This window comes from Euphorbia lathyris, chromosome 4 (genome assembly GCF_963576675.1).
Source record: "Euphorbia lathyris chromosome 4, ddEupLath1.1, whole genome shotgun sequence".
NCBI lineage: Eukaryota > Viridiplantae > Streptophyta > Magnoliopsida > Malpighiales > Euphorbiaceae > Euphorbia > Euphorbia lathyris.
In genome coordinates this window covers 38,971,676-38,995,494 of record NC_088913.1, presented here as the reverse complement: position 1 = coordinate 38,995,494, position 23,819 = coordinate 38,971,676, and the positions used below count along the sequence as shown (strand labels likewise).

Below are 23,819 nucleotides of genomic sequence, written 5' to 3'. Positions count from 1 at the left end.
TTATTTTCGGTGCTACTAATGAGTCAATGTGCAAGGAATTTAGCAAACAAATGCAAACTGAGTTTGAGATGTCAATGATGGGAGAACTCAACTTCTTCCTTGGACTTCAAATCAAACAAGGCAAGAATGGCATCTTTATTAGTCAGACCAAGTATGCCAATGAGATATTGAAGAAATTTGATATGGAAAATTGTAAGCCAATATCTACCCCAATGGGTACTGACACTGTGCTTTGTGCTGATGAGAAAGGTAAGTCAGTAGATAGCAAATTATATCGAGGTATGATAGGCTCTCTACTCTATCTAAGGCAAGTAGGCCAGATATTCAGTACTCAGTATATTACTGCGTAAGATATCAAGCTGACCCTAAGGAATCTCATTACATAGCTGTAAAAAGAATCCTTAGATATTTGCAAAGCTCAGTGAATGTAGATTTATGGTATCCCAACACGAACGATTTCACACTCGTTGGATACACTGACGCTAACTATGGACGAGACAAGCTTGAGCGGAAAAGCACCTCAGGAGGATGTCATTTCCTTGGAAGTTGTCTAGTGTTTTGGTTCAGTAAGAAGCAGTCGTCAGTTGCCCTGTCAACTACTGAAGCTGAGTACATTGCTGCTGGAAGCTGTGTTGCACAAGTCCTATGGATCAAGCAACAGATGGAAAATTATGGAGTTCAAATGAAAATAATAGAAGTCAAATGTGACAATAAAAGTGCCATTGACTTGTCAAAGAATCCAATTCAACACAGCAGGATGAAGCATGTCAGCATAAGGCATTACTTCATCAGAGATCATGTACTCAAAGGTGAGATCAAGCTGACCTATGTTCCAACAGGTGAACAGCTTGCAGATATCTTCACGAAGCCATTAGCTTGTGAGCGGTTCAGCATACTAAGGGAAGCTATCGGTATGTCTAATCCTCTTCAATAAAATTCTGAGTATGTTGAGTGATTATATCATGCCGAGTAATTATTACATGTTGAGTAACTGTCATATGCTGAGTAGATATGAATGCTATGAAATCACTAATAGATAAATTGCTATATATATTGAGTGATTGATAAAATGCTGAGTTACTCCACATGATATGAACCCTTCTACGCTAAACTAAGCACTCAGAACACCAAACGTTTAGTATCCTAGATGTTAAGTAGAATACTTGCACGCGTATTTATATAGACACCTAGGATGACGTAAGCGTAATGATTAGAAACCCATACGCCGAACATGTCATTAATGTCAGAATTAAATGTCGTTGATTGATTCAAAACGAACCGCCATTCTGACCTATCAGATCAACACGCACCGGCTATAAATAGTGGACGATTTCCCACTAATTCCTCTTTACGCTTGAAAATTTCGCACTTAACCTCTCTCTAAATTCTTAAATCCTTTGAGTTTCTCAAAAATCCTCAAGAACACCATGTTGAATGATTCCCAGAACATTTCCGGTGAACAATACGATGACAATAACTCCGACATTAATCCTCCCTCTCATGCTGAGCAGGAATATAACGAGACTTCCTCAGAGTCTCAGGAACAGATCCATGGTCAGCATGACCAACTGATGCCCGAGGTCAGCATCCTCGGTGAAAACCCTCGCACTGACCAAATGACTCCTTCGAAGAAGAAGAAGAAAAACAAGCAACCTAAAGAAAGGAAGTTCTTTCAGGTCTTTAGCAGTATAAAAAACCTGAACGTATATCATTCTCGATGGTTTTCCGGAAGCTTCATTGAGGAAGAAAAACCCTTCTGTGACTGGATTTCTAAGAATGGGTGGACCGACCTCTTCTCTCTCCCTGGAACTACTTACCCACAACTAGTGAAGGAGTTCTACGCAACTATAAAGGTCGCTGACGACGACGATGAATATTTGGTCACCAAGGTTAAGAATAAGGAGATCACCATCACCCCCTCTTACCTTGCTATCCTGCTAAAGCTTAAAGCAGAAGGTGCAGAACTGCAATGCACGAATGACTATAAGCGGGTTGAGTACGTTGTCGAATTCTGCAAACCCAAAAACCATAAAGGAGAGATCTCCAGCACCAGCATGGGTCATCCTAAAAAACAAGCTCACTACATTCTGACCAACTTTCTCTTTCCCAAGATCAACTCCTCCTCCTCAGCCTCAAACTTTGAGCAGTGCTTCATCTGGCACATGCTGAACTACAAACCACTCAATATGCCCGTATTTCTCATTGGGGCTTTCCAACGCAGCACCGGGATCCTTCAGATGGGTTCTCTCATCACCAGAATCCTTCAGGATCACCAGGTCAGCTTAAAGGGGGAAATTGATGTAGAGGGCACTGAGATCACATCAGCAATTCTATTTGGCTTAGCTCACATCCTTCCTATTAAACCTAAGAAAGGTAAGGAACCAATGGTTGAAGAAGCACCTGCTGAGGGAGCTATGGTAGAAGAAGCCCAAGCTGAGTTACCTCAGAAAGGAAAGGGAGTTGTGGTTGAAGCAGCACCTGCTGAGCAAACCAGAAAGGAAAGAAAGAGGAAAGCTGACCCCTTTGTCACACCAATAGCCAAAGATATTAATCGAACTGTGAAGAAGATCAGGATGGTGACAAGGGAAAAGAAAGTTGCTCCTATTGAGCCAGCTCAAAGGGAACCAGGGTCAGCTGAAAAACAGAAAAAGCGAGCTGAGCCTGAGGAAGAAAGTGAGGAGACACTTGAACAACCTCTAAAGAGGAAGAAAACCTCTGGGATGACGCCGTTAGAAGCTGACCCACTTGACTTTGTGATCTCAAAGGATTCACACTTCGTGCCAAGTCAAGAGATTGACTTGGAAAAGACTCCTCAGGAGGAAGAGCAAGGTTGCACTGACGAAGAGCCTCAAGTTGATAAGATGGGTTCTGCTGAGCCAAGTAACACAGCTACTGCTGAGCAAGCTGATGAGCAAGGAGCTGAGTCTCCGGTGAAAGACAAGGTTCTGGAGAACCTTTATGCTGACCTTGGACTCACCTCTTCCTCTGAGTCATCCGAGTCTATTGTTGCTGACCCTTCTCCTCAGACCAAAACCAAAAAGGGAAGTACGGAAAAGCGGTTCAAACGAAAAGCTCAGAAGCCCAACGTCATAGACTTGTTGGATGAATCTCCACTGAGGGACCCCATCACTGACTTAACAGGGCTCCAATTCTAATTCTTCACCGACATCACTGAACCCACACCTGATCAAGTCAAGGAAAAGCAAGCCTTTGTTTCTCAAGCTGAGGAACAAGCCGACCCAAAAGTCTCTAAGGGTCAAGCTTCTGCCGACACCTCTGCTCCACCTTCCACTGAGCAAGTGCTCGAAGTTCCAGCTGCTCAACATAATGAGTTAGCAAAGGAAACTCCTCCTGCTAAAGATAGCTCTGAGTTGCCTCAACCTCAAATTTCCACTCAACTTCAGACTGACACTGAGCAGGTTAATAATTCAGCTGATCAAACTCTTCCAACTCCTATCAAGCAGACAGTAAACCAGTCAGTTCCTGCTGATGGCCTCATTAATAAAGATGCCGCTACTAATCAAGCTGGCACCTCCACTTCTGGACAGCACCAAAGTACTCCACCACCTGCTGCTCACCAGAAAACGGCCCCTGAGACTACGCAAAACCAGACTGAAGATGATTCCTACAACTTTCTTAATGCCTCTGAGTCAGGCCGACGAATCATCAACTCAGCCCATATGCTTCTCCAAGCAATAGATCAGTCTCAAGCCGATGCTGCTAGGTCCACTCTTGCTGAGCCAACTCAACTTACATCCATCACGCAACTTCTGACTGAACTCAAAGGTCTTAAAGAGCTGATGAGTGTTATGACTTCTTTGGTCGCTCAGCAGCCCAAGCAAGAGTTTATGGTCAAGCTGACCGAACTTCAGCTGATGATGGTAAATCACATGGACTCCATTGAAGGGAAAATCACTACCCTATCTGCTGTGAACTCATCGTTTGCAACTTCTGCTGAAGTTACTCAGCATTTCAACCAGCTGACCGCTGAACTAACAGGGGCCCGTGAACTTATCTCCTCCACTTCTCAATGCTCCATAGAACAAATTGGTGAGGCTATACGCCTACTCAACTTGAGCAAAGAAGAAATGGACACTGACCAGGTAAAGACCAATGACATACTTCACTGCACCCGGTCAACCCTTGCGCATGTTCGACACATCAATGCTCAGAATCATTCATATGATTCTTCACTGTTCAGGATGTACTATCAATCCTATGCACTGATGACGGATTCCATTACTTGGATAGGGAAGTCTCTTGAGTTTTTACTCAGTATGCTCAACGCACACATTAAAATCCCCTCTTCAAGTATGGCCGATGGCATGCAAGTCTTTAAGGGTCTTAAAGAAAGTACAAGTCACATGTAACATTATTCCACCATACTGACTCGTGCTGTTCAACAGGGGCAATTCTTTGCTCCTCCCTTTCCGTCCGGTGATGCTGGAAAAATGGGGGAGAAAGATAAGCAGCCAGCTGACGGAACTCAATGTCAAACTCAGCAGAAGCCTCCTGGCTCAACTTCTGCTGTCCCAGGCAACCAAAGTCAGCAACAAAGAACAGCCAAGCCCAAAGCCAAATCCAACCAAGTTCAAGCCAATATCAAGAAGTAGAACTAGAACTAGATTTAGCTTGAAACTTGTATCTTATCTGGCATGTTTTCTTTGTTAAGCTGACTATCAATATATATAAGCATCCTTTCTACAAACTGTCTTTATATATCCCCGATGCTTATTTGATGTGTTTATGTGCTGATCTGTCTCATATAACTACTCATTGAACAACAACTTAAAACTTGTGAACATAAAAAATTAAACAAGTAAAATATACTCAGTATACCTCAACTCTGATATCTGAACTTAACTAAGAATCAAAACTGAGTAATGACAAAATGTTCCAAGTATTGACATTACTTCTGAAGCTGACCTTAGACTTTTCTCGATTAGATCTTAGAAGGTTTAGAGTTGAACTAAGTCAGTAGATCCAACCCTTACGTGGGAGCTTTTTTAGAAGAATTAAAAAGGTCAACTATCATAGGGAAGCTCAACAATGAGTTCCTTAATTGAATACTTTTGCCAACATCAAAATGGGGGAGTTTGTTGAAACACCTTTCCACATGATTTTGATTTGATAAAATTATTCCCATGATTAAAACAATTAAATTTAAGTGCTTTGATTTAATTTTACTAATGAGTTTGTTCAATGTTGAGTAAATTAACTAACGAGAACAGGAACTGAAAGTCCATAAAAGAAAGACAGAACAAAGTCAGCATAAGCAAGTCACACAGCAGAAGCTGAGTGAAATGCAACTCAGTTTTACGAAAGAAATGTCTTCTTCAGAAAAGCTTGAAGGCGAAGCCGCTGAGTCAAGTTGAGTAATAATCAAGTCAGCGTCAATAATCCGTCAACTTGACAGACAAGGTCTGACACAAATCAGAACTCTTGGAAATCCGTATCAAGGACCATTTCGAGACGCATGGACCATCTGACTTTTGGCAAGAAGACAAACCTGGCGCAAGAAGATGAATCTGGCAAACCTGGCTCCTGGTAAAAATAGAAGACAGGATTGGCCTGCAGCTCTAGAAGCTGACCACGTGATGACGAAGAAGACCATTCTTCCCACAATGGCTATGTCGGAATTCAAATCATTGGCACCCCAAAGATTGCTATAAATAGGCCAAATGATCACTTGGATCACACATACACATACAAGAGATATACATACAGACAAGCAAAATCTTCACTAAGCGATAATCCAAAATAGAAGCTGTCTGAAAAGAAAAAGCAAGCTCTTACACCAAATTCCAATCATTATGTAAAAGTCTAGATTGATTCTGTCATCTAAAGTGTTCTTTGTTGTATTAAGAACAATTTCTTATCATTTGTAAAAGGTTAGAAAGGTGAAGCTGAGTACTCGGTTATAGTATTCGGTGGTAGATAGGATTGAGTAGACGAATAGAGGACGGTACTCTTGCATACTCAGTTGCTATTGTAAATGGTTTGTGCTCTACCTTTAAAGAGCTTAGTAGAGGATTGAAAAATCTCGGAAGGATTCCGGGGACTAGACGTAGGCGGAGAGGCCGAACCAGGATAAGTCTGTTGAGTAATCTCTAACCCTTTCTCTTGATATATATATATATATATATATATATATATATATATATATATATATATATATATACATATATATATATATATATATATATGTGTTGCTTGCTTAAAATTACTCAGTAAATAATCTATACAAGCTGAAGCTGAGTAATCTGAGTGCTGAGTTGGAAATTGACTTAAGTGTTACTTCCCAACTCATAACTGAAACAGCTCTAGTCAGCATCTGATTAAAACTGTCTCACATTACACTCAGCCTTGCTGACCCAAAACTGAGTTAAACTATCAAACATTCAATTAAGTTAGCATTATTAAGCGAAAAAGTTATATTAGTTCCTAACCCCCCCCCCTTGGAACTAATCCTATTACGTTACACGTGACCAACAATAAGCTGATCCACAACCTTCTCCTCCACCTCAGACAATGCCTTCTCCTCCCTCCACCCACTGCCTTCCCTAGGAACAGGATTCCAATCCATGCGGAAGGGAAAACCTCTAGAATAAGCGCTGCCTAGATCATCCTTATTGGGACCAACCAAAAACCACTTCATTTTGAACCCCTTGAAACCATCCTTAGTCTTGGTCAAAAAGTTAGTATGTTTCTTATCCATATCTCAAATAATGAGATCATCCACGACCCTTAGCTTGGGCCTCCAAAGGCGATGAAACATGGCCCCATTCAATAGGTTATTAAAGTCATAAAAGTCATGGCAAAAGCAACCATTTTCACTTGAGTTCGGGGAGATATGGGAAGGACAAAGAGTGAATTCTGCCAGATTTCCTCCACACTTCTCGTAAGAGGAAATCACGCCCCATCTCAACATGTTGGGTATAAATACCTAAGTACCTTGGCAGCCAATACCTACTCAATGGCTCTGGAAAGGCATGTAAAGGTCCATCCTTTGAAGATCAGGATAACCTTAAATAAACATTCTTCGACGTCTTCTTCCTGACGGACTTGCCCACTTTAGAGGTTCTCTTAGGATTTTGTTTGTTTTTCTTTTTAGGAGCCATAACCAGAAAAAGGGAAGCATAGGAAAAAATAAAATAGAAGAAACACTTACTTGAAAGCCAAAATCGCTAAGAAACATGTTAGTGAAGAACAAGTAAAAATGAAAATATAGAATACAGAAAAACCCTCGAACAAACCCCTACCATTTTATACTATTAGAAAGACAGCCAAAGCAATGGTTGCCATCATACTTTTCAGTAATGATAAAAGGGCATTAAATGCCACTAACATACACCCGTGAAAAATGTAGGATTACGCCATGTGGCACACAAAGAGGAACCGATGTCAACTCGAAAGAGTCCTAGAAGCATAAGAAAACGTGCCTTGGAAGTTGTATTTATGAGCGTTGGACAAAGGGAAAATCAATCGTCAAGATCACATATAACAGGCTTACCAGTCCTCTATTTCCAACAAAATTTACAAAAAAGTACCAAAATTCAAATCCCCTCCAACAACTTATCAGGAAACAACAAGGATAAGGCTTCCCAAAGCTAACACCTTTTTTCATCCTAAAGGCCTTATCCGTGTTATCAAACAACGCCTTATTCGTTCTCTATTAAAGTTATAAAACTGATTAATTGTAAACTATTTTATTTTCTTAGGAACACGATACATAAATTCTTTAAACAATTGTTCAAGATAAAAAGTATTGGGTCTTCATCAAATGCTCCGAATCTTAGTGAGAAGAGACAATGTATGGAAATATCATATGAATGATATTATTGGTGATCCAGAACTAAGAAAACAAATTGCTACTATCATCATAACCTTGAAGATGAATTAAGGAGGGAGGTACATAACAAAATGCCCTTATCAACCAAAAGGCCATATATTTCATCAATCTGATTTATTTATTTTTTGAAATTTCAAGGAGTTTTCAAACAAGTTGGTTCGATGATGTCCATGGTTAGATTATAGTGTATCCAAAGATGCTTCTGTTTGTTTATACTACTATCTATTTGTTGGAGCAAATAAGCATAAGGATAAAGTATTTACAGAAGATTGTTTTAAAAATTGTAAAAAAGCTTTAAAAATTTTAGGGATCATTTAGGGGGTCTAGAAGTCAACATAATGATGCTACAATTTGGGTTATGGGATTTCAAAATCAAAGACTAAATTTTGATTATATGTTGTCCAAATCAAAAGGAACGAATGAGGATGTTTATCAAGCTTGTGTCACAATAGTTGTGAAAGTGATTTGATTACTTCTAAGGCAAGGTTTGTCTTTTCGTGGACATGATGAATCACATGAATCATTGGAGCAAGGTAATTTTTTTTGTTGAGTTTTGACATGGTATTATAATAAAAATGAATAACTGAATAAGGTATTGAAGTTAAATGCTCCGAAAAATAATCAATTGACTTCTCATCAAATTCAGAAGCACATTATTATTGCTTGTGTAGCAGAAATAATAAAAATTATTCTGAATGAGCTTGATGGAGCGTTGGATTCTCTTTCGGCCGATGAGTCTCTCGTGATAGTTCTATGAAGGAGCAAATGTCTAGTAAGATTTGTGAATGAATATGGTGAAGTTCTAGAATGATTTCTTGGGGTTGTACATGTTAGTGACACTTCTGCACAAATATTGAAAACTCATATTGATGTTTTCTTTGCAATGCATCAATTATATTTCTCTAGACCTAAAGGTCAAGGTTGTGATGGATCTTCTAATATGAGAGACTAGCTTCATGGACTAAAAAGACTTATTTTAAATGAAAATAAGCATGCACATTATGTTTATTATTTTGATCACCAACTTCAGTTAGTGGTTGTTGTTGTTGTTGTTGCAGATTATAATAAAATGATATGTTCTCTTTTTACTTATCTATTTATGATTGTGAATAATGCTGGAGCTTCATGTAAAAGAAAATATGTTCTTCGTCAATCACAACATGGTAAAGTAGTGTAGTCTTTAGAAAATGGAGAAATTTCTACAGGAAAGGCAAACATCAAGAAACAAGTTTAGCTCGACGAGGAGATACGCGATGGGATTCTCACTATACTATAGGTTCATGTCTTCTTAGTATGTAGAGTTTAGTGATAGAAGTGCTTAAAATTGTACATGCTAATGTCACTGATCATAAGATTGCAAGGACTATATGGGGTTTGTGCAACAGAATGTACAGTTTTGAATTTACTTTCATGACTCATTTAATGGAACAAATATTGGGAATGAAAAATGCGTTATCATAATCTCTGCAAATGAAACATCAATGATTAGCTTGACAAAACACAATTTGAAAGCATATAAGAATAATGGATGAGATGAGTTACACAATAAAATCTGTGATTTTTTTCAGCAAACGAACTTGAAGTGCACAATATGGAAGATGTTATTACAGATCGGGCAATAAGGCTCCTTGATGGTATACCAATGACTCATTATCATCATTTTTACATTGAATTTTGTGCAGGCACTTATTTTTCTTCTCTTTTCATCTAATGATGTAACTAATATTCAGAATGTTATGCTGACTTTTTTGTATTTGCAAAATGCTAGGTTGAGATCGTCTTGCTATAGAATTGGATAATTATTTTTTTGAGTCAAATACAGAGTTACTTGTGTCCATGTCATGTCTTTATCCTTCAAATGCAATTGAGAAGTTTGATCACCGACAATTATTTTGTCTTACTGAGTTATATTCAGAAGATTTTTCTTATTGTGAATTAACTCAACGTAAAGAGGAACTCAAACTCTTCATTTCTGAAGTGAGATTGAATGTCACATTCTCTAGTTTGGAAGGTATTGAAGATCTTACAAAGAAGATGGTATCACTCTATTTTTCCTTTAACATATGAACTTATTAAGTTGATTTTGATCTTACTCGTTGTAACAACTTCTGTTGAAAGATATTTCTCTACAATAAAAATTATTAAAACTAATTTGTGCAACAAGACGGATAGTATAGGTAAAGAAAAACTATGCACTCACATTTTAGGATTCAATTTACATTTTGTAATGTTTTTCTTTTACTTTTAGAAATATGTTTAAGTAGTATTTAATTTTTTTTTCCTATACGGTTAAGCCCCCATCCCCCTCCCGGGGTAGTCTTGGCTCGGCCACTGTTGATAGGGTATGTAGATATGAGAGATATCACCCATACGTAAAGTGAGTAAATGTCGATGTGACATTTTCTGTTAATGGATATTGAAATTGCTCCACTAAACTTAAAATTTGCATCATTTTGTACGTGAATCTATATCCGCTCTTTCTAAATAATCAAAAGGCTTATTTTGTACATTATCCTAATATTTTTTTTTATAAGAATTAAAGTTTGAAGTAAAAAATATAATTTCAGAAAATGTGACATAAAGACAAAATTGAAATATATATAAAGGAAAGGAATGATATTTTGACCGAATGTGAATGATATTATTTGGTTAGAATGTGAATGATATTTTAAATTGGGTATCTATCATCCAACTTGAACTAATGCATACATATAACCTGCCTAAATGAGAAAAAAGATTCTGAAAGATAAATCAATAAATAAAAAAATATCAAAATAGGTCTGATTTTTAATGAGTATCAATTTATATTTCATATACAAAAAAATATAGGTTTAATATTTATAAGAATATCAATTTGATAACGAAATCCATGGTTGTCAAAACCGGACCGGTCAAACAACCGGAGAGGACAAAGGGTTAAGGGTTTGAGGTTTAACCGGGATCCAACCGGGGTTCAATCGGTATTCAAAAATCATGTGCAAATTATATTTTTATTCATATTTAATCTTATAACATAGTATAATATCAACTATATTCACAAAAATTATAGTAATATATAATAACATTTATTTAGTATCAAGACATGATATCAAATTAATAAATTTAACATGACAAATAAATATAAAAATTAAAGAAAATATATACTTTTAAAATTAATAGTGATTATTTTTTATTAATAACTAACATGTAAATATGTATTTTATAATTCAACTTAAATTTAAATTTATTAGATTTTTAAAATTTATTTGTATATATTTAAAATCTAAATGCTAATTAAACTGTATTAATATTGAGAAAATATAATAATTTTTAATGATATTTATCTGAATAGAAAAAAATAATACTAAATCATATTTTAATTATTTAAGTTATAACATTATTATTTATTCTTAAATAGTTGACAGTAGACATAAGTGAAATGGTAGTATAGTGGTGAGTATTAGAGTATATAGACCAAAGGTCCAAGATTTCAATCCTACCTTTGTCAAAATTTATGTATTTTTTTAAGTAAACATGTCTAAAAGTAAACCGGACTAAACCGCTTAACCGGCACTATGTCAATCGGTTCATGGTTGAACCGGCCGGTTTGAGCAGGTTTAAACGGTTTTTAAGGATTTAACAACCCGACCACCTCCGGTTCGAAATTGTGACCGGTTCTGGTCGAACTGGGTTAGACCAGCCGGACCGGTCCGGGTTTGATAGCCTTGACGAAATCTGATACATTATTTATTTATTTATAAGAAGTTTAGATTGATGCTCACCTAAAAAGTAAAAACATTAACCTTATTTTGATACCATATGTCATGAATAAATAATAAAATGAGAGTGTCCAATCCATTTACATGTGCCTGCCACTGTCTGGATCAACTATATTCCCTATATATCTCAAGAATATGGATGAGTTGAGGGAGACACAATTTAATCATACCATTCTCTACCTCATTTATATCCTAATCATTTTTATATATTTTCTTCTGCATAATATATTTTTCTAGAATTCACTCATTTTTCAAAACCTTTTGAGCACTGGTAATGCTTTTATTATACTCTCCTATGGCTTCATTTCAAAATTCAAATTTTATTTTTAGTCTGTTAATGGATTTTTTCAAATTTTGAACTTCAACTCAAAATCTGAACTCTCAAAAATAAGTTGTTAAATGACATAGTTGAATGTTAAAATTAATATATTAAATGTTCTTAAATTTTGTACTATTTATCATATTTGACCAAATCACACGTATTAAAAAAATAATTGATTTACATTAGATTTATAAAAAAACAAACTAAATGATGCATCAGGGATGAAGGTTCTACTGCTACTAATTTGCAGAAGAGGTCTCTTGGGAGCAATTTGAGAAATTCTAATTGATGAAGATAAAAAATGAGAATGGTGGGTTATTTTATTTGATTCTGGATGGAAATGTGGATAGAGGTGAACTTATGGGAATTAGATTCTCTCCACAATTAGTTTTATATAACCACACAATAAGAATGAGATTTTTTTCATTTCCATTGAATAAATACTTCAAACACACTGCAAATAATAGAACAGACTGAAATAAATAAACAAAATTAAAAGTTCGAAATTAATAAAAAAATTTATCCATAAAAATAATCTAACTAACTAAATAAATTTTAAAAACATTCATAAAAAGTTACTTTATTTTATGTATTTCATGCAAAGAAATAAAAATTGTATTGAATGAGAGAAGAAATAGATGAAAAGTTAAATAGATAAAAGGAATAATAATTAAATTTGACCCTAACATTTTTAAGAAGTGTAGATTAAAAGGTTGTTTGGTTGCTCATTTTCATTTGTTTGCCTTTTCACTTCAAAAAATGAGAGTTTTTGATGTTTAGTTAGTGATCTCCTATTTGCCTTTTACACCTGAAAAGTAGCATTTTACATTAAATTGGAAGAAAATAGACTACAAAGAGCAATAAAATGACTACAAAGAGCGTTTTTCACATCATTTTAAACCTTCTGTGTTCTATCATGTTTATTATAAATTCTAAAATTCAACTCTCATGCAAATAAAATAGCAATGCAGAACTTCAATATTACAATACTGTAAAAAGGAAAACAGTTGCATAAATGAGGTTTCACGCGAGTCAATAAAAAAAAATTCATACAAAAAAATGTAGAAAAATAAAAATAAAACTATTATGATTCAAATCGTTTTGTTACAATTTATTTATGTGACAAATCAAATTTCTTCACTGAAATTGTAGAATTTCAGGCTAAATAAAAATATGAATGCAAATGAGATTCAATATATAGAGCAACTAGTAACTGCAAATACTATGAAGAATACTTGCTGCGAACTGCTTAACAAAAAAGAGAATCAATCATTCACTATTTGCCTTTTATTATCGCAATTTGGATATTATACAACAAAATTTCTTAGTTTTCCACTTAATTTATCCATTTTCAAGATGACCGGACCGTGGTCCTTGATATGTTATTTCAGTTCTACGAGTAGTCGTCTAAGTATTATATATATTCCTAATGTTTTCATTACTGACTTTAAGCCGCAGTATTATCTCAAGAACTAGCTCAACTTACGCAGCTATCTTGCAGGAATATGTGGAACCGAATTTTCCAGCAACCTTTGATAGTAAAATTTTAACCGAAGCTGGATTTGGTTAAAAGATCGTTGTAACAAATTTAAGCTGAAGTTGCTCGTGTATGTTTCATTCACAATTCAGCCATGGCTTCGGCGTCTTCCTTCTGGGAGCTTCCAGTTGCAGAACTCTGTGATTGAGTTGGAGATGCAATAAATTCTTGAGGATCTACTTCCTCTCCTAAGATTTTCGCTGTGAAATGTCTTGCCTCCGAGTCAAAATCCACCCATTCAGAAACTATTCTTCTTGCACCCTGCCAGAAGCAAAAATGAAAAAGAAGAGCTTTTTGAGTAAAAGAATAATAAAGAAAAGCATTATCACTATGGAGGTCTAATTGTCGGAACGGAACACTCACCTGAAGTTTGGGTTCCTTTGTCATTGGATTATTGCAAAGATCAATAGTTTTTGCCTTAGATTTTGTGGCGTTACCGCACCATGATTCACACCATAGCCACTCTTGTGGAAGTGAAAAAATGGGCACCGTATGTTGAGCATAGTTTGGAAGATCCTGAAAACAAAAACAGTTAAATTGATAGCAATACGAACACCTGTATAGACTCGTACAGCATTTGAGGCTATGTAGCTTCTAGTTGTCAAGGGACAATCCAACCCAAAAGCTTAAGCTAATATAGTAAGGTTCCAAGAATAGATTTTATTATCTCCAACACACCTCTGCATGCAAATGCAGATTGGGCTTGAAGCGTGAACAAGAAGCACACATAAATCAACTTTACATTGTGCTTAAAAATAATTAGTAAATGAGGCTCTGACAGCCTTAAAACTCTAGACCTCTTGGTCTAGGTACCTTAATACCATGTCATTAACCATTTAAGATTCCAAAAATAGTTTTTATTATCTCTAACACAATTGAAGAGGCAATATAAACAACAAAGAGAAACCAACAGTGCACTTCATTACCGCACTAGAGCATCTGACAACCCAAGCTTAAACTTGTTGAGTTTAATGACCATGTACCCATACAAGTTATCACCAAATGTTATACACCCAACAAGTATTCAAACAAGCCACAAGAAACTGGTATAGGAACATGAATATCATTCCGCCTAATACAGAAAGCCAAAGGTCCTGATAGTTAACTGCCATAACATAACCTTGGCAATGCAACCGAGTAAGGTTTTGGACTTTCAAGCAGTCACATGAGCAGATATCTGAATACCAAAATGCAAGTATTTAAAAGCTTTACATGAACTTTTCATATATCCAATGAACGAAGTGAAACAAAGATAAAAAAGAGGAACCGAACCTTCTCTAAATAGTCAACAAAAGTAAAACTGGATCTATTAAAAAAATTCTTGGAAAAATGTACAAGAAATCCTACAGAAACCACACTGCAAGGAATTCAGAGACGTGATATTGATTAAACTAAACCTTACTTCTAACTAGTCAGACAAATTAGTTGCTCTCACTCATCCTTAAAAGGAACCTCTATGATCTTACTCAGTCACACCCTATACCGTCCATTGAATATTTAGATGAATAAAAAACATCCTCTTTTATATTTATGCGATAATAAAGTAAATAAATCTAACTAGAAATGGGATGCCAAGTACTAAACACAAACTAAATACGAAAAAAGAAAGAAATCTTATCTCACCTGATCCAAATTGGATAGACTATTTGGATCTTTGCTAAGAGTTTCATAAAACACTCTTAGATTATCTCCAGCTGCAGTTTCCCGGAATTTCACCAAATCGACAACATATAAAGCACTGCATCGGATGAGGCATATGTCAAGCCCTTTTCTGGGCAGAAAATATTAAAAAGAATGGATGTGCTAATGATATAAATAATACATTCATCAAAGATTTGAAAATGACTGCATACCTTATATGATGTCAAGCCCTTTTCTGGGCAGAAAAGATTAAAAAGAATGGATGTGCTAATGATATAAATAATACATTCATCAAAGATTTGAAAATGACTGCATACCTTATATGATATGGCCTCCCACGTAGATGTTCTTTCCAGAAACCCTGTCCCAATAAACAAGTAAATATGAGCAGTTAACATTCAAGCAGACTTCAATTGTGAACTAAGGCTAAATTATGCAAACAAAAGATATTAATTTTTAAATCAATACAAAAGTATTGTACTTGTCTCCAAAACCGATATCCATCCATTTCTCTGTTGTTGTCGCAAAATGGTGTATATGCAAGAGGTCTTCCTTTTAGATCCATGTCATAAAGCTCTCCCATGTCTGCACGAACAACCTGATCTGCATCAACAAATATCACCTGTGCAGGGATGAAAAATGTATCTTAGGCACTTGTCTGACAAATGTAAAGTCAGGAAAAGTGAAATAATTGACATAGTAGTAAATAAAAGAAAGAATTAACTGCCAATACCTTCTCCAAAGATAGAGGAAAGATAACATCAAGGAATAAAATTTTGTATGCCCAAATTATTCGCTGTTTCTCTTTCTGCTTGTGCAACCAAGAAGGCCATTTATAGGTGATTAGTTCATATTCAAAACCATATTCTTGTGCCATATGAGGAATCACATCCTGTACAAGCCAAAAAAGAAAAAAAGGTTAGCCAATCTATTTAACTAAAGAAAATAAATGATCAGAACACATAAAATGGAAAAAACCTTAAATTGTGGGGAGAGATAGTTCTTTATAAACCAAAATTTCACTGGGCGTCTGGTGTTCTTCAAGACAGTTAATATCATGATTTTGAGGAATCTTTCGTAACTGTCAAGGTCCAAAAGACAAGTAATCGTTACAATATGTTTAGGATGTATTATCACATGGCTGAAGCAACGAAAAAGACGGTTCAGAGAACTCTCGCAAATTTCTTCAATCAAATGTGTTTTGATTTGAATGAATTTTCAATATAACATGAAAAAATAAATAAAAAACCTCAACATAGAGATGGGCAAATAGAATCAAAACCATGCTGTCATGCAAGTTTATGCGACATTATGAAACAGAAAACTATTTGTACTCATTTTTATCTCATAAATTATCTTCTATCGTTGGTTTGCCACTATCTGGATAACATCACATGCCTAGGAGTTCAAACAATTGCCTCCTGCACACTACGGAGCACCAAGTAGCCTTTGTTGCAGCAACTTAAAAGAAGCAACTATTATTTTCATAAGATCAAACTGAAGTACTGAAAATGTAACGAAAAGTATGACAAACCATTTCTTTTAATGGCCATCTCAATTTTGTTAATGGCACAGAAAAGGGGCAAAAACAAGTCATTATGAAAGGAGGTAAACTGCAAAACCAAGTGCTACAAAACAATCACTGTGGGACACTAAATATTTCCAAGTTCATGAAGTTGAAGACTGGAAGTGGACGACTACATTTTCCTCTTCCAATTTCCATTCCGCAGATAAAATTAACATGAGATAGGAGCTTAGAAGTTTCACACGCCGTCTTCATCTCTATCTCTATTTCTAATCACTTAAACAACTAAGCCTTAGTTCAAATGTAGTAAGCCCAATTGAAAGATCTAATAATCTTAATTCATTCTCAATAATTACTAGTTTAAGCTTTTAGTTCAATTGGTTCCATGACATGGTATCAAAGTCTCTTTGACCAAGTGATCAAGGCTTCGATTCCTGACAACCTTATTTGGTGATTTAATTGCAGGGCATGGTAGTATGGGCCTGCCTTGTACACGCTTCAAGCCCAATTGGCATTCACGTGCGGAGTGTGTCAGATATTAATATCAATTGGGCCTTCAACTACTAGCTCAAAATTTTAGTTCAATTTGTCCTATGACATGGTATCAGAGCAAGCGATCAAGGTTTTGATTCCTAGCAACCCCCATTTGTTAATGTGCACGCTCCTAGTGAGCATTTACAGGGGTGTGTCAGATATTAATATGAATTGCGCCTTTAACTATTAACTTTAAGTTTTTAGTTCAATTGGTTCCATGACACCTAGAATACACCGTAGAGTAATAGCAACCTAAAAGCAATACAGCGCAATAGTGAAAGCCACTGTTTTAAATAACGGAACTGGAAATGGCTCTGAAAAAATAATAGAGAGAACTGGACCAACTGGTTACAATAGACGGTAAGTCAAAAATTTAATAATAAACAATAATACTAACTGAAAATGCAATTGAAAGATTCAATAAGTACCTATTTTATTATTTGACAAATTTTAATTTACTTGAATGCTTGTTATAGACAGATTCAAGTTTGTTACAAAAGAATACCACAAATAAATATCTGAAAACTAGAACATGTATATGCTTTTAGTTTGGAGGTAAGCATTTAGAGATTATTAAAAAGTATGTAATGAGGTTTATACGAGATTTGCAGGAGATAATATACAGAATACTAGCAGATCTGAACAAAAACAACTAAAAAGACAACGAAACATCAATGCTGTTACTTGTGTTCTGCTAAAACATACAACAACTTATACAGATAAGTCAGAGACATCTTACACATGAATTTGGCAACTATAACATGAAATACAATGAATACTTTACGTTTGGGAAATACTTGATCAGTAGGCTAACATTGTTTGAGATGACCAATACGTGGGCCTTTGTGTAAACCCTCATGCGAGTTTTTTGAAGTACAACATGAAGTTTGGATGTTTCAGAAAGGAGGTTCCAAAGTTCCACAAGTTTAAAAAAGTTTACTAGGCCGCTAAATAGTTCCATGCTTAGCTCATTCTGGTTTCTAAGTTCTTACTTTCAAGTAAAGTACAAGTTTCAAAATTTAAAGGTAAATAATTCAGGAAAAAAATAAGGAACACTTACAGATGTCCAGAAGCAATAGAAAATATATTAATAGGAGTTCCTTGACGGCCACCCTTCCCATGCTCCTGAGGGTGAAATGTCAAATTAAGCAGTAATCTAAAGAATAGCAGCTAAAGCAAATAAATAAGAATTTGATAGCCAATCCCAGAAAACAATAAAAAAAGGGCGGCCCGGTCGCACTACGCGTCCCCGCTGAGCGAGGGTCCGGGGAGGGGTCCCACCACAAGGGTGTACTGGGGGCAAGCCTTCCACTGCCAATTTATTTGGCAAGAGGCCGCTCCTAAGACTCGAACCCGTGACCTCTTGGTCACACGACAACAACGTTTACCGTTGTGCCAAGGCTCGTCCTCTTGCCATAATTTTCTATTGCTCAAATGAGAACTTAAGAACGTTCACATAACTGAAGGCAAATTGTCTTGAAGAATAACAAAAATATCCAAGAGACATAATAGACAAATACGTAAATTTCACACTTCTGGTGAAATGTCAAACTCGTCGTTGTTCTAAATGCACGGCAGAGAAATCAAGTGCATACCAACTAAGAACTGCTAAATCACAAAGATGATGACAAATGCCAAACAGTTTCATTACAAGTATACTGTATATCATTCACCAATCATTCACTTAGCGTGCCAATATTGTGATTTCTAACAAGAAAAGGCAAAACTAAAGCATAATATTCAAGAGAGAAACAGATACATAGTTGCATGAAGATGATGGACTATAGAAATATAAAACAAAAAATGCATGAAAATTGAGAAGTATAGCTCACCACTAAATTGTTCCCATCCTTCTTGGCTTGTGCACTCCCACCAATAAAACCCGAAGCCCATTTCAGAAGATTAGAGTTCCAGCTACTAGGAGCTCCCTGTATAAACTAAGGCGGATTATTGCAAGTCTACATATCCTAAACTCAAATGCAAGACCACCTTTATCAGCCAATAATAATAACTCACTTTCTTTTTCCCATCTGAATGGTTACTATCATCGCTAGAAATCAGCAATTTCTCATGTTCCTTGCCCTTTTTCTTTGCAACTTCCAAATGAACTACTTTTCCCCGCAAATCATATATAGTAATACGTTTTGACAAAAGCTTCTCAAGACTTTCAGCACCATCTTCCTTCAGAACATAAAGCTCAGAGCTGCGACCAGGAGCAAGTTGAAGATACCATACTCCAGGAGAGACTTTCATTTGCCAATAACCCAGATTGGCCATGACAATGGTATCAACTAAGTGGGGGGTACTTTTAGTTCCAAGAATCAGCTGAAGACCACGAGGAGGATCGTGATCTTTCTCAGAACAATGGCCTGAATTAAAAGGTATCTTCATGAGAAAAGTGGAATATGACTTGTTTCTCCATCAATTACACTACAGTTAGATGGAACAGAAACTCACCAGTAAGCACAAGAGCTTCAAGTTCAAAAACTGCTTGCAATGTTCTCGTATCTCCCAAGTTCTCAAGCAAAATGTTATCCAGGTCATGGCTGAAACATATGGCAACAGCAAAATATAAAAACTTATTGTTACTTCAACCAACAAACATTGACTATTTAAAAATAGCCAGAACAAGTCTGATTATGAAACATACACAGCAACAACAGGCTCAATAAGCCATGGCTCGGGAACATCGAGATTCATAGTAAGGGTTTTTGACAGTGGCATATTTGCAAAAAAAGCCTTAGGGCCAGCAACAGAGTAATCTGTACTACTGAAGTCATCCTGGAAAGCAATAGCATAACTAGGATATCAGTCATGAAAACACAAAAGTAGTGTTGTCTAAATTATAGAAAACAATGCTTTGTAGGTTAGATATATACCATGGCTGGTACTACATATCTGTAGAAATTCTTCAGAGGAAGATCAACAAGAGAACTCTGCAATAAAATTGTGAACTTGTTAGTTCCTCAGCGCAACGAAGAATCCATTCAAGAAATTCATGAAAACACATAACTGAAGAATATACAACTCGATTGAATATGCCCATGTGATGCAGACAGTTTAGTGTTAAGGTAGCAGCCTAGACACATGAAATTCATCCAGGCTATGATCTTTGTAAAATATAAGTAAATGACAATACATGACACATCTTTCATCACAAATTCAACCAATCACAACATTCAAAGAAGTCTTACTAATGTACAAAACTATGAAGAAAATATTCTTTTTAAAGCACAAGAGCTGCAAAGAATTCTAAGTGATCCAAGCATCAAGTGAAAAAAAAGTGTCAGTTCACAGTGCTAATTCCGCGAAGATATGGTTCTAATATGGACCATCTAAGTTCAAGGTGTTAAAAAATTAATAAAAATAATAAAGAATGCACAGACAGTTATATTCCTAACATTTTAATGAATTGACTGCTTTTTAAAGGCAATCAAGAAAGACAATTCCCTTGTCACTCAGCATCAGTCATCAGACAAGCAAGGGGACAACTTCCTCTGCAATAAAATGAACCATTAAAGGCAATCAGTTTACTATCTTGTTTGGAAAAGATAAAGGTTTCCCCCCCACTTCATTGGGTACCAAATATAAACAAGACATAACAAATCCAGTCTTTTCAATCAGGTGGATTTGTTATTGGGCTTGATAATATTCATATCGCAAAGCAGACATGCATAGATTCTTATTCGAGAAAGATTCTCTTGATCCGCAAATTCTAGAAGAACAACTGAATCCAAAGATTGAAAATGCTTTTAATAATTTAATAAGGATCCTAATCACCCTGCCAGAGTTAAATCAGTAAAGCCAACAAAGGAGAGGCACAGGAAAGAAAAAAAACTACGATACTGAAAATTTTGCCTCACCATAGGGTTTAGTACAATTCGCATGCTTGGTTGAACATATTGCCTTAGAACTCTAAGCAATGAAGCCACCTTCTGACCGGTTGGACTTAAAGGATCAATTACAGCATCAATGTGTACACTAGCATTCTCATTTTCTATGATAACAGCACTGCAACAAAATAGAAAAAAAGATGAGATATAAGAGCAAGAAATAACTGAAAGTCGTCAACAAGAGATCCCAAAATCAGTAAAACACGCACAGTAGACAAATAATTATGAACATACCAAAAAGATCAGCACAACATTTCACCTGAGCAAAATTTAGAAAGATAGCATATAATGCAAATACTTCAGCTTAATAACATATTATCTATATCCTTCTAGCTGATCTCTGCCTCTAATAAATGTAATGAAAAAAATATTAATTCAAACACAGTAGTAAATGGAAAAATAGATGCATCAACAAACTCATTGCAGTAATATACATGGTAAAATCACAAAGCAGTTGAATTCTTCAGAAGAGACCAACGAAACAAAAATCTAGACTAGAAGGAAAATACATTGGGCGAAGTCCGTAACTAGCATTATGCAAAAGCTGAAGAAGAAAAACAGACATAACAAGGTCTTCTTTTCACAATATGCATAAACATAAAAATTGACATGACAACAAGGAAAAGAATATGTTCATATTGGGTCTTTGTAGACCACTGTCATTGCAATTGTTGATACCTCAAACTAACCCAAAAAGAAAGAGAGGGATTTCAAACCATTACCTATGTTCTGCACTCAATATCTCAAAGCGAGCACTTTCAGAACTTCTATCCCGCATTGCCATTGCAGATGACACACACATGATAATGTCACTAACGAAGTTGCTGCATATGACAATAGTAAAAATAGCACAAACTTCCCATGTTACATCAAAAGATAAGATGTTAAAAAACAACAAAATGTCAACTGAAGAATTGTCATCAACTAAACTTCCGTACAGACTAAAAGCTTTTCTTGTCTAGAATTAAGAGATATCACATACAGAAATACATAAAAGACCAAGAAGATATGGAACAGAGGAGACCCGAAACGAAGTAGTAGTTGTTTGCAATTAGGACAAAGGAAACAACCAAAACCCTTGTCAGCTTGTCCAGTTAGCCAACTTCCTATACACCTCATCTCCTCTATCTGCCAAATACAGCAGAAAGGGAAAAAAAAATCCAACTTTGAATCGGCTTAACTAAGTATACTTGATGTACTAGAACAAAAGAAAAAGGTGTCAAGACAACAAGAAACTTGGATTCTGATGAACCAATTTTGCTATGTGAAACATTATCCTAACAACGAAAATGGAAGCAACTGAGAAGAACAGAAAAGATAAAAGACAAATTGAGAAACTCTTTCGCAGATGATTAACATAAATGTGAGAAGAACAGGAAAGATAAAAGACAAACTGAGAACCTGTTTAGCAGATAAGTAACATAAATGTGAGAAGAACATTATCAGTTATGATGCTTCAGATAAGTATTGCAATAACTTCAATATACTAAAAACCCACTCTCCTTGAAGTAGGTTTCACATAAAATTTTGGTGCAATGAAATCTGTCCTAATCAATGCTACCATAATTCCCTGATTGCCAACAAAGAAGGCAGAAAGGGAAAAAAAAAAATCAACCTTGAATCGGCTTAAACTAAGTATACTTGATGTACTAGAACAAAAGAAAAAAGTGCCAGGCAACAAGAAACTTGAATTCTGATGAGCCAATTTTGCTATGTGAACATTTATCCTAACAACAAAAATGGAAGCAACTGAGACGAACATAAAAGATAAAAGACAAATTGAGAAACTGTTTCGCAGATGCTAACATATATGTGAGAAGAAGAGGAAAGATAAAAGACAAACTGAGAAACTGTTTAGCAGATAAGCAACATAAATGCGAGAAGAACATTATCAGTTATGATGCTTCAGAAAAAGTATTGCAATAACTTCAATATACTAAAAACCCACTCTCCTTGAAGTAGGTTTCACATAAAATTTTGGTGCAATGAAATCTGTCCTAATCAATGCTACCATAATTCCCTGATTGCCAACAAAGAAGGCATAAATTTACCTAGTAAGTTCCATCAAATTAAGTAGTCATGGATGCATTTCAACTATAGTATCCTTCATGACTTACAAATTGTAGGATCAAGATGGCTACAAGAGCAACTCTCTTCACCCAATTTGGTTTTCTTACAAAATTTGACAACCCCAAATTTGCAACAACACCCCCCCCCCCCCCCTCCCCTCAGCCACCGACTTCAGTATAGGAGAACAGGCAAAGAGACAAAAAGGCATCCAGGGCCCTCATGTTCAGGGTAGACAGAGAAATGACCAACAAGGAAACCAAAAAATACCTTGTTTGCAAGTCAGGGTCTATGTCATTCCACTGGACTTCTTCAATTATTTCCACTATGTGCTTTATTCGTTGCTTGAATTCCACAGACTCCAGGAGATTCAAATCATGGCTCAAAAAGGTCTCATCACGCAGAACAGTCACCTGTGCAATGTCACATTATGATGTTAGATTTGAACAGAAGTAAAAGAGAATTACTCATGGCGGTTGAATTGAATTTAGAAATATGATAGTGCGACAAGCAATGTAAAACTAGTCCCACCAACATGCTACTATTTTACAGAGCATAATTAAGACTCACCCTTCCATTGGTAATGACTGCATTAACACCAGTCTCAAGCCCTAGTTGCCGGTACAACAAGTGTGCAACCTGTATATGTTCAAGCAGTTAGAGACCAATTCTCTTGTGGATGATCAGTGA

At 35.8% G+C, this 23,819-nt stretch overlaps 1 protein-coding gene across 2 annotated transcripts in view; it reads right to left on the bottom strand.

Moving 5' to 3' along the window:
• Positions 1 to 13,194: 13,194 nt before the first annotated feature.
• Positions 13,195 to 23,819, bottom strand: part of LOC136225472 (UDP-glucose:glycoprotein glucosyltransferase) — a 30,247-nt gene continuing 19,622 nt past the window's right edge. The window contains exons 21-37 of one of the 2 annotated variants that reach the window (XM_066013494.1): positions 23,700 to 23,768; positions 23,400 to 23,542; positions 21,785 to 21,886; positions 21,033 to 21,180; positions 20,049 to 20,105; positions 19,820 to 19,950; positions 19,627 to 19,715; positions 19,186 to 19,538; positions 19,002 to 19,106; positions 18,230 to 18,294; positions 16,089 to 16,191; positions 15,844 to 16,002; positions 15,592 to 15,732; positions 15,428 to 15,471; positions 15,093 to 15,207; positions 13,833 to 13,985; positions 13,195 to 13,730 (exon numbers count right to left, since the gene is read on the bottom strand). In XM_066013494.1, the coding sequence (XP_065869566.1) occupies positions 13,551 to 13,730; positions 13,833 to 13,985; positions 15,093 to 15,207; positions 15,428 to 15,471; positions 15,592 to 15,732; positions 15,844 to 16,002; positions 16,089 to 16,191; positions 18,230 to 18,294; positions 19,002 to 19,106; positions 19,186 to 19,538; positions 19,627 to 19,715; positions 19,820 to 19,950; positions 20,049 to 20,105; positions 21,033 to 21,180; positions 21,785 to 21,886; positions 23,400 to 23,542; positions 23,700 to 23,768 (2,157 nt within the window). In that variant the 3' untranslated portion in view covers positions 13,195 to 13,550. The remainder of the gene's footprint in view (positions 13,731 to 13,832; positions 13,986 to 15,092; positions 15,208 to 15,427; positions 15,472 to 15,591; positions 15,733 to 15,843; positions 16,003 to 16,088; positions 16,192 to 18,229; positions 18,295 to 19,001; positions 19,107 to 19,185; positions 19,539 to 19,626; positions 19,716 to 19,819; positions 19,951 to 20,048; positions 20,106 to 21,032; positions 21,181 to 21,784; positions 21,887 to 23,399; positions 23,543 to 23,699; positions 23,769 to 23,819) is intronic. The other variant, XM_066013495.1, reaches the window with a different exon arrangement.